This window comes from Podarcis tiliguerta (assembly GCF_965153285.1).
Source record: "Podarcis tiliguerta genome assembly, chromosome: 12".
Lineage (NCBI taxonomy): Eukaryota > Metazoa > Chordata > Lepidosauria > Squamata > Lacertidae > Podarcis > Podarcis tiliguerta.
In genome coordinates, this window is record NC_139545.1 from 51,535,960 (window position 1) to 51,548,927 (window position 12,968).

The 12,968-nt window shown below is 49.8% G+C and overlaps 1 protein-coding gene across 2 annotated transcripts in view; it reads left to right on the top strand.

Moving 5' to 3' along the window:
* PLCD1 (phospholipase C delta 1) overlaps window positions 1–12,968 on the top strand; it is a 62,214-nt gene that overhangs the window by 33,422 nt on the left and 15,824 nt on the right. For both annotated transcript variants that reach the window (XM_083406314.1, XM_083406313.1), the window contains exon 3: window positions 10,415–10,643. In XM_083406314.1, the coding sequence (XP_083262440.1) occupies window positions 10,415–10,643 (229 nt within the window). The remainder of the gene's footprint in view (window positions 1–10,414; window positions 10,644–12,968) is intronic.

The following is a 12,968-nucleotide window of genomic DNA, read 5'->3' on the forward strand; positions in this document are numbered from 1 at the left end:
TCAATGTTGTCTACACTGACTGCCAGCAGCTCTCCAAAGTTTCAGGCAGGGAATGATAATAAGGATTTATTCCATTCAGATTTAAGGCTCCTAATCTGTGAGCCAGTCTCATGATTGTGTAAAAGCATCTCAAAGGTTTTTGTTTAATATCTGCCGCTCTCTTTAACTTGATCCATCAAAGCTCTCAGAAGCTACTGTATATCCAAAAGACCTTTTGATTACTTGGCATATAAAACATGTTTGGAAACCTCAGTGAGTTTCACATGTGTGCAGCCTCAGCAAAACAGATGTATATGCTCCAACTACAGTGGTGCCTTGCAAGACGAAATTAATTCGTTCCGTGAGTTTTTTCGTTGTGCGCGTTTTTTCAGTCATCATACTGTTTTGCAAAGTGCAAATAAAATGAACCGAATCAAGTTCCTCCCCCGTCCCTTCCCCCCACCCATTTCCCCATTTTTGCACTCTTCATATCTGCTTAATTGCCTCCACAGTTTCCTTGCTAACTTTCTTAATAGATTCCCGATTGACTTCCTTTTTTAAAAATGAAAGCTGGGTCTCCTGCTGAGGGCAGAATGACTGTGAAGATGAACTAGAAAACATTCAATGTCCTACCCCAAATGAACTTAATTCACCTTTCGTTTACTTGGCAATTATGGGAACTACTTTCAGGTGTCATTCAGCTTTTTTCTTTTAACTTGTTTAGTGAGCTTTGTTCAACTGAACTAATTCATGCTAGGCACTGGGATGCATTGTAGATCCTGCAGTGAGCAGGAGGGGTTGGGCTAGAAAACCTCTTATGGTCCCTTCCAGCTCTGTGTGCCTGCAGTGAGGGTGTCATTGGCGAGGAGGTATAGCAATGCAAAGTTGCCCTTGGGATGGTACAAGTTTTCATCCGGGAAGCGCTGGAGAGCAGGAGGACGCTCAAAGAATAATTTTCACACTTGACAGGATAAGGAAAATGTCTGGCACAAAATCAACCTGATTAAAGCTATGCAGAATGTCCTGGCTAGCTTGGCGGGAGCAGCAGTCCAGTTTAATTCATTAGATGCAGAGAAAACAATGGATTATGTCTGGCTGCTGGTTTTTTTTATCATACCCAGGAATCCGCAGTGTGTGCGTAGAGCTAAGGGCGCACTGGAAATAGCCAGCGGTCTGTTACAGGCAGGGAGATCTGACTTGGGCAAAAGACAAGTTGGACCCTTTTGTGTACACCACACAAAGCTGTGTGGGTGTCCCGCCCTGTGTGGACAGCGAGCAACAGCAACCTTTCCCCATGGCACTGCAAGGTAGCTTCCCTGCCGACGTTTGCGTGGACAGGCGGAGTCCCCCAGACCCCGGGCAGCCCCCCACGTCATGTGGAATAATGACTCAAGATAACGTGCTATGGGATTAAATTGGCCACAACTTTATTATATTTCAGATGTGGGTAGACCTTGGCTCAGGCATTGGGTGCTTATCCCTCCTAGTCCCCAGCCGGGGACCTAGGGAACATCAGGGTTATCCAGTGTGTGTGTAGGGGATGGGCCGGCTCTGGAGAACATATGTTCAAGCAGAGATAGCCACCCCCGTTATGCTGCCGTCGCAGGGGAGAGCAATGATGACTTCTCGGCGTACGGTCAAAGCCTCCCCTCAGGAACCCCTTTAACGGGGAACCCTGGTATCGCCGCTGCAAAGAGGGAAGATAGACTAAAGGATTCCACCCAAGGCCTGATACCACCAAAGTTGTGACGTTTAGCTATGGGAAAGGCAAAATCTGCCAATGCAGTGGAATTCCTTTCCGGCCCTTTAATAGCGACCTTAACGTAGCAGCACCCGCATACCTGTGAAGAAAAGTTAACCTGCAAAATAAGACTTAACTGAGGGTTGGTAGGGTGGGAGAAGCTCTGGGGCCAACTGAGGATTCCCAGGTAAGATCCTCCCTCTATAGTGTGGGCAGGTAGTCCCTCCCCTACCTGGCCTCGTCTCCTTGGCAACGCTCCCCCCAGACGGGATTGGACAAATGACTGAGGTAGGCGGAGACCTCCAGGTATCCCACCTGGGGGAAGGTGAAGCCAAGCCTGTGCTGATGGAGCCACTTCAGATCCAGGGGCTGCGCGTGTCCACACAAAGGGCGCCCCCTGTTTTATGCGGGGAGCAGTCATTGCACAAAAAGGGGCCACGGCAAAAATGCAGGGCAAGTCTAAGACTCCATCCTATGCAAAGTACGTCAAACCAAAGCCCCAGGAGGTAGCTTCTCTGCTCTGGTGCCCTTCTGGAGACATCTTATCTACACCGACAGACTGTCACTATCATAGTGGATGAAAGGTTTCTTTTGTAGGAAAACTTGTTGTTTTTAATAAAGAAAAAGCTCTTATCCAGTTTGCTTCTCGATTCCTCCGTCCGCTTGCTGAGGAAGTGGCTGAGAGAGATTAATTTGTGGGCTGGATAACAGCTCTGAGGTTTGAGCTATCCATGTCTCCATCGGAGTGGCAGACCTAACAGATATCTCTGAATGGGAAAGCGATTGTGGGGATGGGCTGCCCATTGAAATAACACCCACAGGCTTTCTGGTTTTCAGTGTGTTCTTATCAGTGCCGCCACATCCATTAACGGGGGAACAGAGGCGTTAAGTGGCTCTCTTCAAATCAGGACTGCGGAGGTGGGAAAGTATTTGGCCATCGTAACTTCTCACGCGCAAGAATAAAATCTGTTTTTAGGCAAACGGCCTGCCCCAGATCTGAAATTTATTGTAACCGATGCGACCCCTGTTTAAGTTTTACATTGTTTTAAAGAACAACTGTCACAACAATTGTAAGAATGTAAGAAGTGGCTAGGGACACGGGTGGCGCTGTGGGTTAAACCACAGAGCCTAGGACTTGACAATCAGAAGGTCGGTGGTTCGAATCCCCGCAACGGGGTGAGTTTCCGTTGCTCGATCCCTGCTTCTAAGAACCTAGCAGTTCTAAACCACATCAAAGTGCAAGTAGATAAACAGGTACCACTCCAGCGGGAAGCTAAATGGCGTTTCCGTGCGCTGCTCTGGTTTGCCAGAAGCGGCTTAGTCATGCTGGCCATATGACCTGGAAGCTGTACGCTGGCTCCCTTGGCCAATAAAGTGAGATGAGCGCCGCAACCCCAGAGTCGGTCACGACTGGACCTAACGGCCAGGGGTCCCTTTACCTTTACAGTGGTACCTCGGGTTAAGTACTTAATTTGTTCCAGAGGTCCGTTCTTAACCTGAAACTGTTCTTAAGCTGAAGCACCACTTTAGCTAATGGGGCCTCCCGCTGCCGCCGTGCCACTGGAGCACGATTTCTGTTCTCATCCTGAAGCAAAGTTCTTAACCCGAGGTAATATTTCTGGGTTAGCGGAGTCTGTAACCTGAAGCATATGTAACCTGAAGCGTATGTAACCTGAGGTACCACTGTACCTTTAAGAAGTGGCTACCGGACCCAACAGCCAGGCTCTTGGGTTCTTATGTGCTGGTAACCTGGGCGTTGATAGAACTTTGGCCCAAAACTTTGTGAGAACCTTTGAGCAGGCTGCTTGTTTGTTTCTGCGGGGAAATGTTTTTCTGCTTGGGGAGTCTTCAGAGTGCAAAGCGGCCCTTGCTTACAGAAGTGAATGTGTCTGGGAGAGCAGCCATTAGCCATTCTTCGCTCAGGGCTTGACAACCCTGTTTCCAAAAAAACCTATTTGCTGATGGAAGCATATTATGCCCAGCTCAAGTGATCTGTGAATGCTGGACCCGTCTGCCTGCTGAGCTTTCTGATCACTGGCATTTATCAACGCCATTCAGTCCTGCCCAGCAAAGCCTTTCTCTGTTTCAAATGCCACCCTGCCATGACAAGGTCTGTTAGCTGTTTCGACTGCCGGTTCAAATTCAGAGGGGGGTGGGAAACTCAATAGCTGGAGCAAGAACAGAAATATCATTGACAGGAGGGAGCCAGCAGTAAATCACACTGTGCAAGGTAGACTTAACTCTTCATTAGCAAGAACAGGATCTGCACAGACTTGGTGGAGTGTCGGGCCCAATGAGCACAGGAACTTATCCTTGGTAGGTCTTGGCCCATGGATCAGTTGCTGAGACTAGAGGTTCTTGCCTCCCCACAGCCGGCTATGTCTCTTCCTTTCCCCAAGCAAATCAGACACTGTGCCTGTGTGCCTGTCTTTGCTGTTCCCACTTCATGCCTCTTCTGGTTCTGGGAGATCGGGGGAGAGTGGAGCTTGTCACAGCAGGAGGAGGAGACACTTGTGAGTCTTCACCAGCTGAACTCATCTCTTCATCCTCTTGGCCTCCTTCTCTCCTGCTTCAGCTTCTGCCTCTTATTCTGCACTTCTCTCTGCCTCAGACTCTCCCTGCTCACTAAACCCTGTTACCTCTTCAGTTTCCGACATTTCCTCCTTCCCTTCTTCTTCCTCTGACCACTCATCATCATCCCACCCCCAATCACTGGGCTCTGAACCTTCTTCATTGGGGGTTCCCCAGTAGATCCCTCCCACTGTTCCTCCGTGTCCAGGCAGTCCATGACAGACAGAACTGCTAAGTATCTACAGTATAAATGTCTATAAGCACACAAGAATGGTGGCTGGCTGCAGCAAAGGCCGGTTGAGTAGGATGAATGGGGCATTGCTCCACCAACCTCAGCCAGCCCCCACCTGCCCACCTTCTTCCTTGCAACCAATCTAAGGGGCTGAAAGTCCTCTTTCCTGAGTCTCACTGCTGCCCTTATGGAACTCAGCAGGGAAGAAGAGGATGGGGAGAAAACTAGGATTAGTTGTCTCCACCTAGCGTAGGCTCAGGCTCCGCCCAGCATTCACTCTGGCTCCACCTACCAGAGTAAGCCCCGCCCCTGCAAGTTCCAGGTTGACAGGCCTGTGAATCGGAAGGTCACTTCTTCCCTGTAAAGTGGGGCAGGTGTGTGCGAGTGTGGTTTAAACCACAAAAGGGGCAAATAGGTGGTTAAACATGGAACCTCTCTTCCCAGGGAACTCTGGGAATTGTAGCTCTGTGAGGGGAATAGGGGCTGTCCCTTCAGCACCCTTTCGTTCTCCAAACCTTCATTAGGCATTATTACAGTCGTACTTTGGTTCTCGAACAGAATGCGTTCCGGGAGTCTGTCTGACTTCCGGAACTGTTCGAAAACCAAGACACAGCTTCTGATTGGCTACAGGAGCGACTAGTTTCCGGGATTTAGAGAAGACCAGATTTTTTGTCTTCTCCTAATTTATAGAGAGTTTGTTAATTTCGCAGTAAGAAACCAAGGAGAGTAAAAGACAATTCAAACCTATCCTTCTCAGTGATAATAAGGTCGCATCATCCGCATATAGTAAAAGTGGGACTGGGTTTTGGTTGATTTTGGGGGCATGTGATTCTATTTTTTTGGATGTGCTCTGGAAGATCTGATCCAAAATATATTAGAGAGAAAGGGGGGCAAGAAACCTTCAGCACTCTTCACAAACTACGTTTCCCAGGATGCTTTGGGAGAAGCCAAGTGGTGTGACACTGCTTTAAATGTAGAAGCCGGATATGGCCTCAGAAAGGTCCAATGGGTATTTCCCCTTTCTCCTTATATGCCAGCCTTTCCCAACTTGGTGCCCTTCATATGATTCAGACTACAACTCCCATCAGGCTGGTGCCGATGGGAGTTGTAGTCCAAAACATCTGAATGGCACCAGATTGGGAAAGACTGACTGGGGTGAAGCCAGCCCCTTTCCAATCCAGGGAGGTCAGAGGAACACCAGAACTGGTGGTTTTCCCCTCACTGAATCTTTTCACACAGAAGGATGACTGATAAGGCCCTCCCTTTAGGCTTTACAAGTTGCCTGTGGAGAAAAGATCCTTTTGCGGTTTCTATCTCATCTCAGCTGCCCACATATATCTTAGGAGTCATTGTGGGCCTGTGGTTTAGTGAGATAATGCGCTGCAGTCTTATCTCCCTCGCTGCAGCCGGCTGTTACAAATCATGCTGTGATTTTTGAGGGGCATTGTTACTTTGGTCTCGTGAACAAATGCTTCATACGTCTCGCTAAAGCGTGGGATTCACCGCTGAGAGGTGTGGTGATAAAAGAAAGCACTTCTTTGTGCAGCGCACAATTAAACTCTGGAGCCGGCTCCCTCGGGAGGTAGCGAGAGCGAGGGCCACCAATTTGGAAGTCTTCAAGAAGAGGATTGGACGAATTCATGGAGGAGAAGGCTAAAATGGCGGAGGCAGCAGAGCTTCTGAATCTCAAATGCTGGAAACCACAGGAGTGGAGAGTGCTCTTATGCTCATGTCCAGCTATGGGACTTAACATTGGGGCATTTGGTTGGAAAACACAAAAACAGGATGCTAGGTGGGCCATTGGTCTGATCTAGCAGGGTTTCCCCCCTGGCCTACATGTGCAAATTTTGTGCCAATGTTGCAGCTGGCGAGGGAGTGGGATAAGGGCCTCTCTTTGTACACTTCGTAGGAATCTGCCTTACATCCGGTGAGGCAAACTGTCCACCTAGGCCAACATTGCCTACTCCCAACTGGTAGCGACTCTTCACGGCCTCAGCCAGAAGTCTTTCCCATCACCAGGGGCGTAGGAAGGTGGGTACGGGGGGTGCTGTCCGCCCTGGGTGTTACCCTGACGGGGTTGACAAAATGGTGGGTGGCACTCACTGCAGGGCCTGCAGTATGCCTGAGCCGTATATCTGGTGTGCCCGCAGGCTCCGCGCTGTCCACCCACTGCCTCCCCCCCAGCTGTCGGGCAGCTGAGACCCCACGGCGCGCTTCGTCCCTATGGGTGCCCACGCACCCCATGCCATCCGTCCCGAAGGGCACACATGCCCCGTCTCATACCTATGGGTGCCACACGCCCCGTCCCTCCCAATGGGCATCGTGCCCCCATCCCTTTGGGTGCTGTGTGCCCTGTACTGTCCTTATGGGCACCGCATGCCCTGTCCCTGTGGGTGCTGTGCCCCACCGCCGTCCCTATGGGTGGTTCGCCCCAGGTGCCCGAGAGGCTTCCTTTGCCAGTGCCCATCACCTTTGTACATGACCCCTCTCGCAGGAGATGCCAGGATTCGAACCTGTGACTTCTGTGCACAAAGCATGTGCTCAATCAGCAAGCTATGATTCCCCTCCAAAAGAGATCCCTTCACTGAAGGGCGAAGAAGGGCATGTGTGATTGCCCTCACACTAAAGCAGGCTTCCTCATCCTCGGCCCTCCAGATGTTTTTGGCCTACAACTCCCATGATCCCTAGCTAGCAGGACTAGTGGTCAGGGATGCAGGGAATTGTAGTCTCAAAACGTTTGGAGGGCTGAGGTTGAGGAAGCCTGCACTGAAGCTTTCATCCTACACGTTGCTACACATTGCTAGCTCAGGCTGTGTACATGTTGCTGCTCAGTGTGTTCCTGCAGCTGCTGTTTGAAGCCGAGCACATATGACATTCGCCATATGCATGCTGAAGGCTCTTGAGAAATACGGCTGTTTGATTTGTTTTCGCTCAAACCAGCTTCCGATGCAAATCTGAGGTAGGCTGAGCTGAGCTGTGTACACTTGGGACCGCTCAGGCTGTGTACACGTTACTGCTCACTCTGACTCCAGTGTGTTCCTGCTGCTGGTGTTTGAAGCCGAGCACATAATAATAATAATAATAATAATAATAATAATAATAATAATAATAATTTTTATTTATATCCCGCCCTCCCCAGCCGAAGCCGGGTTCAGGGCGGCTAACAACAATCAAATAATCAAACAATCAAATAATCAAACATTCTAAAAACATTTCATTATAAAAATTAATTCAAATCAAATTAATGGCAACCGTTAAGCAAAATTCTGTGCAGGTTGCCAGAGGAGGGAGTCAGGCTGGGCCCTGACCAAAGGCCTGGTGGAACAGCTCTGTCTTGCAGACCCTGCGGAAAGACGTCAAGTCCCGCAGGGCCCTAGTCTCTTGTGACAGAGTGACAGAGTGTTCCACCAGATTGGAGCCACAGCCGAGAAAGCCCTGGCTCATACGACGTTCGCCGTATGCGTGCTGAAGGCGCTTGAGAAATACAGCTGTTTGATTTGTTTTCGCTCAAACCAGCTTCCGATGCAAATCTGAGGTAGGCTGAGCTGAGGTGTGTACACTTGAAACCGCTGTTGCACATGCCCAGATGACAACTCCATGGAATAGGAGTTGTGGGGTTGCAGGTGCAGGGAAAGAAATCAGCTACTGCACAATGGGTGACGACACCCTTGCCTCTTCTCTGGCATTTACAGCAACGTAAAAGCAACGTGGGACACGGGTGGTGCTGTGGTCTAAACCACAGTGCCTAGGGCTTGCCGATCAGAAGGTTGGCAGTTCGAATCCCCGAGACAGGGTGAGCTCCCTTTGCTCGGTCCCTGCTCCTGCCAACCTAGCAGTTCGAAAGCACGTCAAAAGTGCAAGTAGATAAGTAGGTACCTCTCCGGCGGGAAGGTAAACGGCGTTTCCGTGCACTGCTCTGGTTCGCCAGAAGCGGCTTAGTCATGCTGGCCACATGACCCGGCAAAACTGTCTGCGGACAAACGCCGGCTCCCTCGGCCTATAGAGTGAGATGAACATGCAACCCCAGAGTCGTCCACAACTGGACCTAACGGTCAGGGGTACCTTTACCTTTACCTTTAAAAGCACGGCTTGAAAACCAGGGGCAAGGGGAATGATTTTGCTGCATTTTAAGCCTCTAATGCTTACCCATCCCTAGTCGTTTTGTACCACGTTGCTTGTGCTAGACAGTTAATCCCCTTTCTCTGAAATGTCTTCTTGTGACTGACAGCTCTAGGAACCACAGTGCGCATCTCACATGTGTCCCACGCTCCTAGCTCATATGAGAAGCAGAAGTGTGAAAACAGGTCTATAGGGAGCCGTTCTCTGCTTCCTTGTGGGAACACATGTCGGCTTGTTTTCAAACTGCAATGAGGAACACAAACCGGTTCCAGACACTCACTGTTTTGCAGGTTGGGGACTCGGCGGCGCACCAGGGGCTTCAGTTCACGCATTTAAAGTGGGTTTCGTCCTCTGAAAAGCCCCCTTTTTGTGGCAAGGAAAGTGCGAGATAACAATTACTTTACAGGCAATTGTAAAACTGCCTCACAAACAAATCAGAATGACTGATTAATAAATAACCTGTCCGTTCCATGCAACCTGTTCCCTCAGCATTCATCCTGATTGTTTGCAGAAAGTTTTCAGGGAAGTTAGATGGCATTGGCTGTTTATGCAGCACTCATTCTGATTTGTAGGAAGGGAGCTTGTGCCAAGCAAACGTTATCCTCAACTTTCTTGTGCATTTCCCATCATTTCCCCATCACTGAAGTCCTGATTTGTTGGATGGCAAGTGTGTTTTTAACCCTACAGCTGTGGTAAAATGGGTCGGTATGTCTGGCTATTAACCAGAAGGTTGGTGGTTCGAGCCCAATGAATGGAGATACTCTGTATCTTTTGTTTAATCCCTTACATCTCCTTTTACTTTGTTATATATATATTTTTGTCTTAATAGAGAGGTGCTAGAACCTTTCTAGGGATGCAGGTGGCACTGTGGGTTAAACCACAGAGCCTAGGACTTGCCGATCAGAAGGTCGGCGGTTCGAATCCCCTCGATGGGGTGAGCTCCCGTTGCTCGGTCCCTGCTCCTGCCAACCTAGCAGTTCGAAAGCACGTCAAAGTGCAAGTAGATAAATAGGTACCGCTCTGGCAGGAAGGTAAACGGCGTTTCCGTGCACTGCTCTGGTTTGCCAGAAGCGGCTTAGTCATGCTGGCCACATGCCCGGAAGCTGCACGCTGGCTCCCTCAGCCAATAAAGCGAGATGAGTGCGCAACCCCAGAGTCGTCCACGACTGGACCTTTGTTATTGTTGTTGTTTAGTCATGTCCGACTCTTCGTGACCCCATGGACCAGAGCACGCCAGGCACTCCTGTCTTCCACTGCCTCCAGCAGTTTGATCAAACTCATGCTGGTAGCTTCGAGAACACTGTCCAACCATCTCGTCCTCTGTCGTCCCCTTCTCCTTGTGCCCTCCATCTTTCCCAGCATCAGGGTCTTTTCCAGGTAGTCTTCTCAGGGATTATTTGTTATTATTATTATGGATCTGTCCTTCCAGTGAGCACCCAGGGCTGATTTCCTTCAGAATGGAGAGGTTTGATCTTCTTGCAGTCCATGGGACTCTCAAGAGTCTCTTCCAGCACCATAATTCAAAAGCATCAATTCTTTGGCGATCAGCCTTCTTTATGGTCCAGCTCTCACTGCCATACATCACTACTGGGAAAACCCTTTACCTTTACCTTTTGAACCTTTTTAAAAAGCAGGTACTCTGGTTAAGACGCTGTGGGAAAAGAGCAAATCAGAGCTCTGGAAGTGTTGCTTCGTTCCTTTGCAAAATGCAGATAAGTCTGGGCTCTTAGCTCACTTTTGATAATAAAAAAGCGACGTGTTTGTTCCTGCAGTTTCCATCGAGGATATCCAAGACGTCAGGGCAGGCCACAGGACGGAAGGGATGGAAAGATACTGCAAGGATGTACCTGAGCATCGCTGCTTTTCCATCATCTTCAAAGACCACAGGAAGAACCTGGACCTCATAGCTGGCTCTGAAGCCGATGCCAATCACTGGGTGGCAGGCCTGGCCAAGATCATCGCAAAGAGCAACTCCATGAGCCAGCGGCAGAAATTACAACAGTATCCTTTTGTTTTGTTCCAGCCCCTGCTTAACAGAGTGAAAACGTGTCCCTATTTGGGTATGGTTAAGCAAGCGGAGATAGACACAGCCCATTTGATGGGGCATAATTACCAGCATGTAACGATCATGCCTTCTGATCTGGGCCATTTTCTTGGAAAACCCTGGCTTCTCAAAGACAAGCATGAGTTTGACGCTGCTTTTGAAGTTCCAGCTTGGACTTCTAAATTTAGATATTCGTCGGCCAGGGGTTTGATCCAGTTCAAACATTTTGAAAGCCAGCTGCCTTTTTGAGCCGAGGCTTGGCTGAGGTCAACACCCACTGACTCTGTTTAGCGCAGGTCAGAGGTTTTCCTTGAAGCTGCAATTACCTGTACAGTATTATAATTAGCTGGGCATTTTAATATTTGGGTACGCTTGGGGAAAGATTAGTAGTCTGTTTGAAATGTGCTGCAAGCACTGATTCACAACACTTTTCTCTCTGTGTGTGCACACACACGCCTGAGTGTGTGTCATTGCAACCTTTAAATGACTTCTTCCAGTGCATTTAGCATGCTGAATTTTGCTTTGCCAACGTCTCACATGCACCATTAATATAAATTAGGGATGGGGAACCCTTTACAGACCAAGGGCCACATTCCCCTCTGGAGGCCACATTCTGAGCAGTACCAGAGGCAAAAAAAGGGGCAGAGTACAGCGGTACCTCAGTTTAAGAACAGTCCTATTTACGAACGATTTGGTTTACAAACTCCACAAAACCGGAAGTAGTGTCCTGGTTTGCGAACTTTACCTCGGTCTAAGAACAGAACCCGAACGGTGGAAGGGCACCGGTGGCGGGAGGCCTCATCAGGGAAAGTACGTCTCAGTTTAAGAATGGTTTCGGTTTAAGAACGGACTTCCGGAATGGATTAAGTTCGTAAACCAAGGTACCATTGAAATGGATGAAAATTTCAACTTGTACAGTGGTACCTCGGGTTACATACGCTTCAGGTTACATACGCTTCAGGTTACAGACTCTGCTAACCCAGAAATAGTGCTTCAGGTTAAGAACTTTGCTTCAGGATGAGACCAGAAATCGTGCAGCGGCGGCGCAGCGGCAGCAGGAGGCCCCATTAGCTAAAGTGGTGCTTCAGGTTAAGAACAGTTTCAGGTTGAGAACGGACCTCTGGAACAAATTAAGTACTTAACCAGAGGTACCACTGTACTTTAAACCAGATTCTACACACACGCACATCTCATGCTGGTTGTTTTTACTTCTCAAAAGTGCTTGTGCATCTCAGCTTTGTTTTGAATTATTATATACCACAGATCGGCCCTAGCTAGTTTACAGGTAAAACAGAAATGATCGCAATCAGGTGATATAAGAATAGCTGCTCATTAGGATCCTTCACCCAGGACAGTTGGTGTCTGTGGGGCTCTGTGGGGCTATGGAGGGGTGCTTCGTTTGGACCCGGTTGTGAGGCCATCTTTGTCTCCCTGCTTCCCTGAGTCTCCTCTGCCTGCCCACAGGGCAGTCGGTGGCAGATGTCCTTACAGGGCAAGGGAAGGGGACAATCTCGTTGGACCACATTCTGGGGCCATCTTTTGCCTGCCTCCCTCAGTCTCCTGCGCCAGACCACAGGGCAGTCGGTGACAGGTGGCTCTGCGCAGGGCCGGCCCAAGACATTTTGGCACCTGGGGCGAGCCACAAAATGGCGCCTCCTTCCCGCCAGTGGAGAAGAAGAGATGGGTGGAAATCTACATCAGGGACAAAGCGAGAGTAACAATCTACGTCGGGATCAAGGGGCGAAATCAACTCAACCTTGCCCGACGGTTGAAGTGGGGTTCAAAGGTCGTCACAGGGGGAAAGGGGCCTGCTCTAAATCTCGACAGGTGGGTGCAGACCCCAGGGGACCCCAGCAGCGTCCCCTATTTGCTGAGAGGTAGAGGTGGCAAGGGGACGCGGGTGGCACTGTGGGTAAAAGCCTCAGCACCTAGGGCTTGCCGATCGAAAGGTCGGCGGTTTGAATCCCCACAGCGGGGTGTGCTCCCGTTGCTCGGTCCCTGCTCCTGCCAACCTAGCAGTTCGAAAGCACCCCCGGGGGCAAGTAGATAAATAGGGACCGCTTACCGGCGGGAAGGTAAACGGCGTTTCCGTGTGCTGCGCTGGCTCGCCAGATGCAGCTATGTCACGCTGGCCACGTGACCCGGAAGTGTCTCCGGACAGCGCTGGCCCTCGGCCTCTTGAGTGATATGGGCGCACAACCCTAGAGTCTGTCAAGACTGGCCCGTAAGGGCAGGGGTACCTTTACCTTTACCTAGAGGTGGCAAGGGGCAGGCTGCCTTGA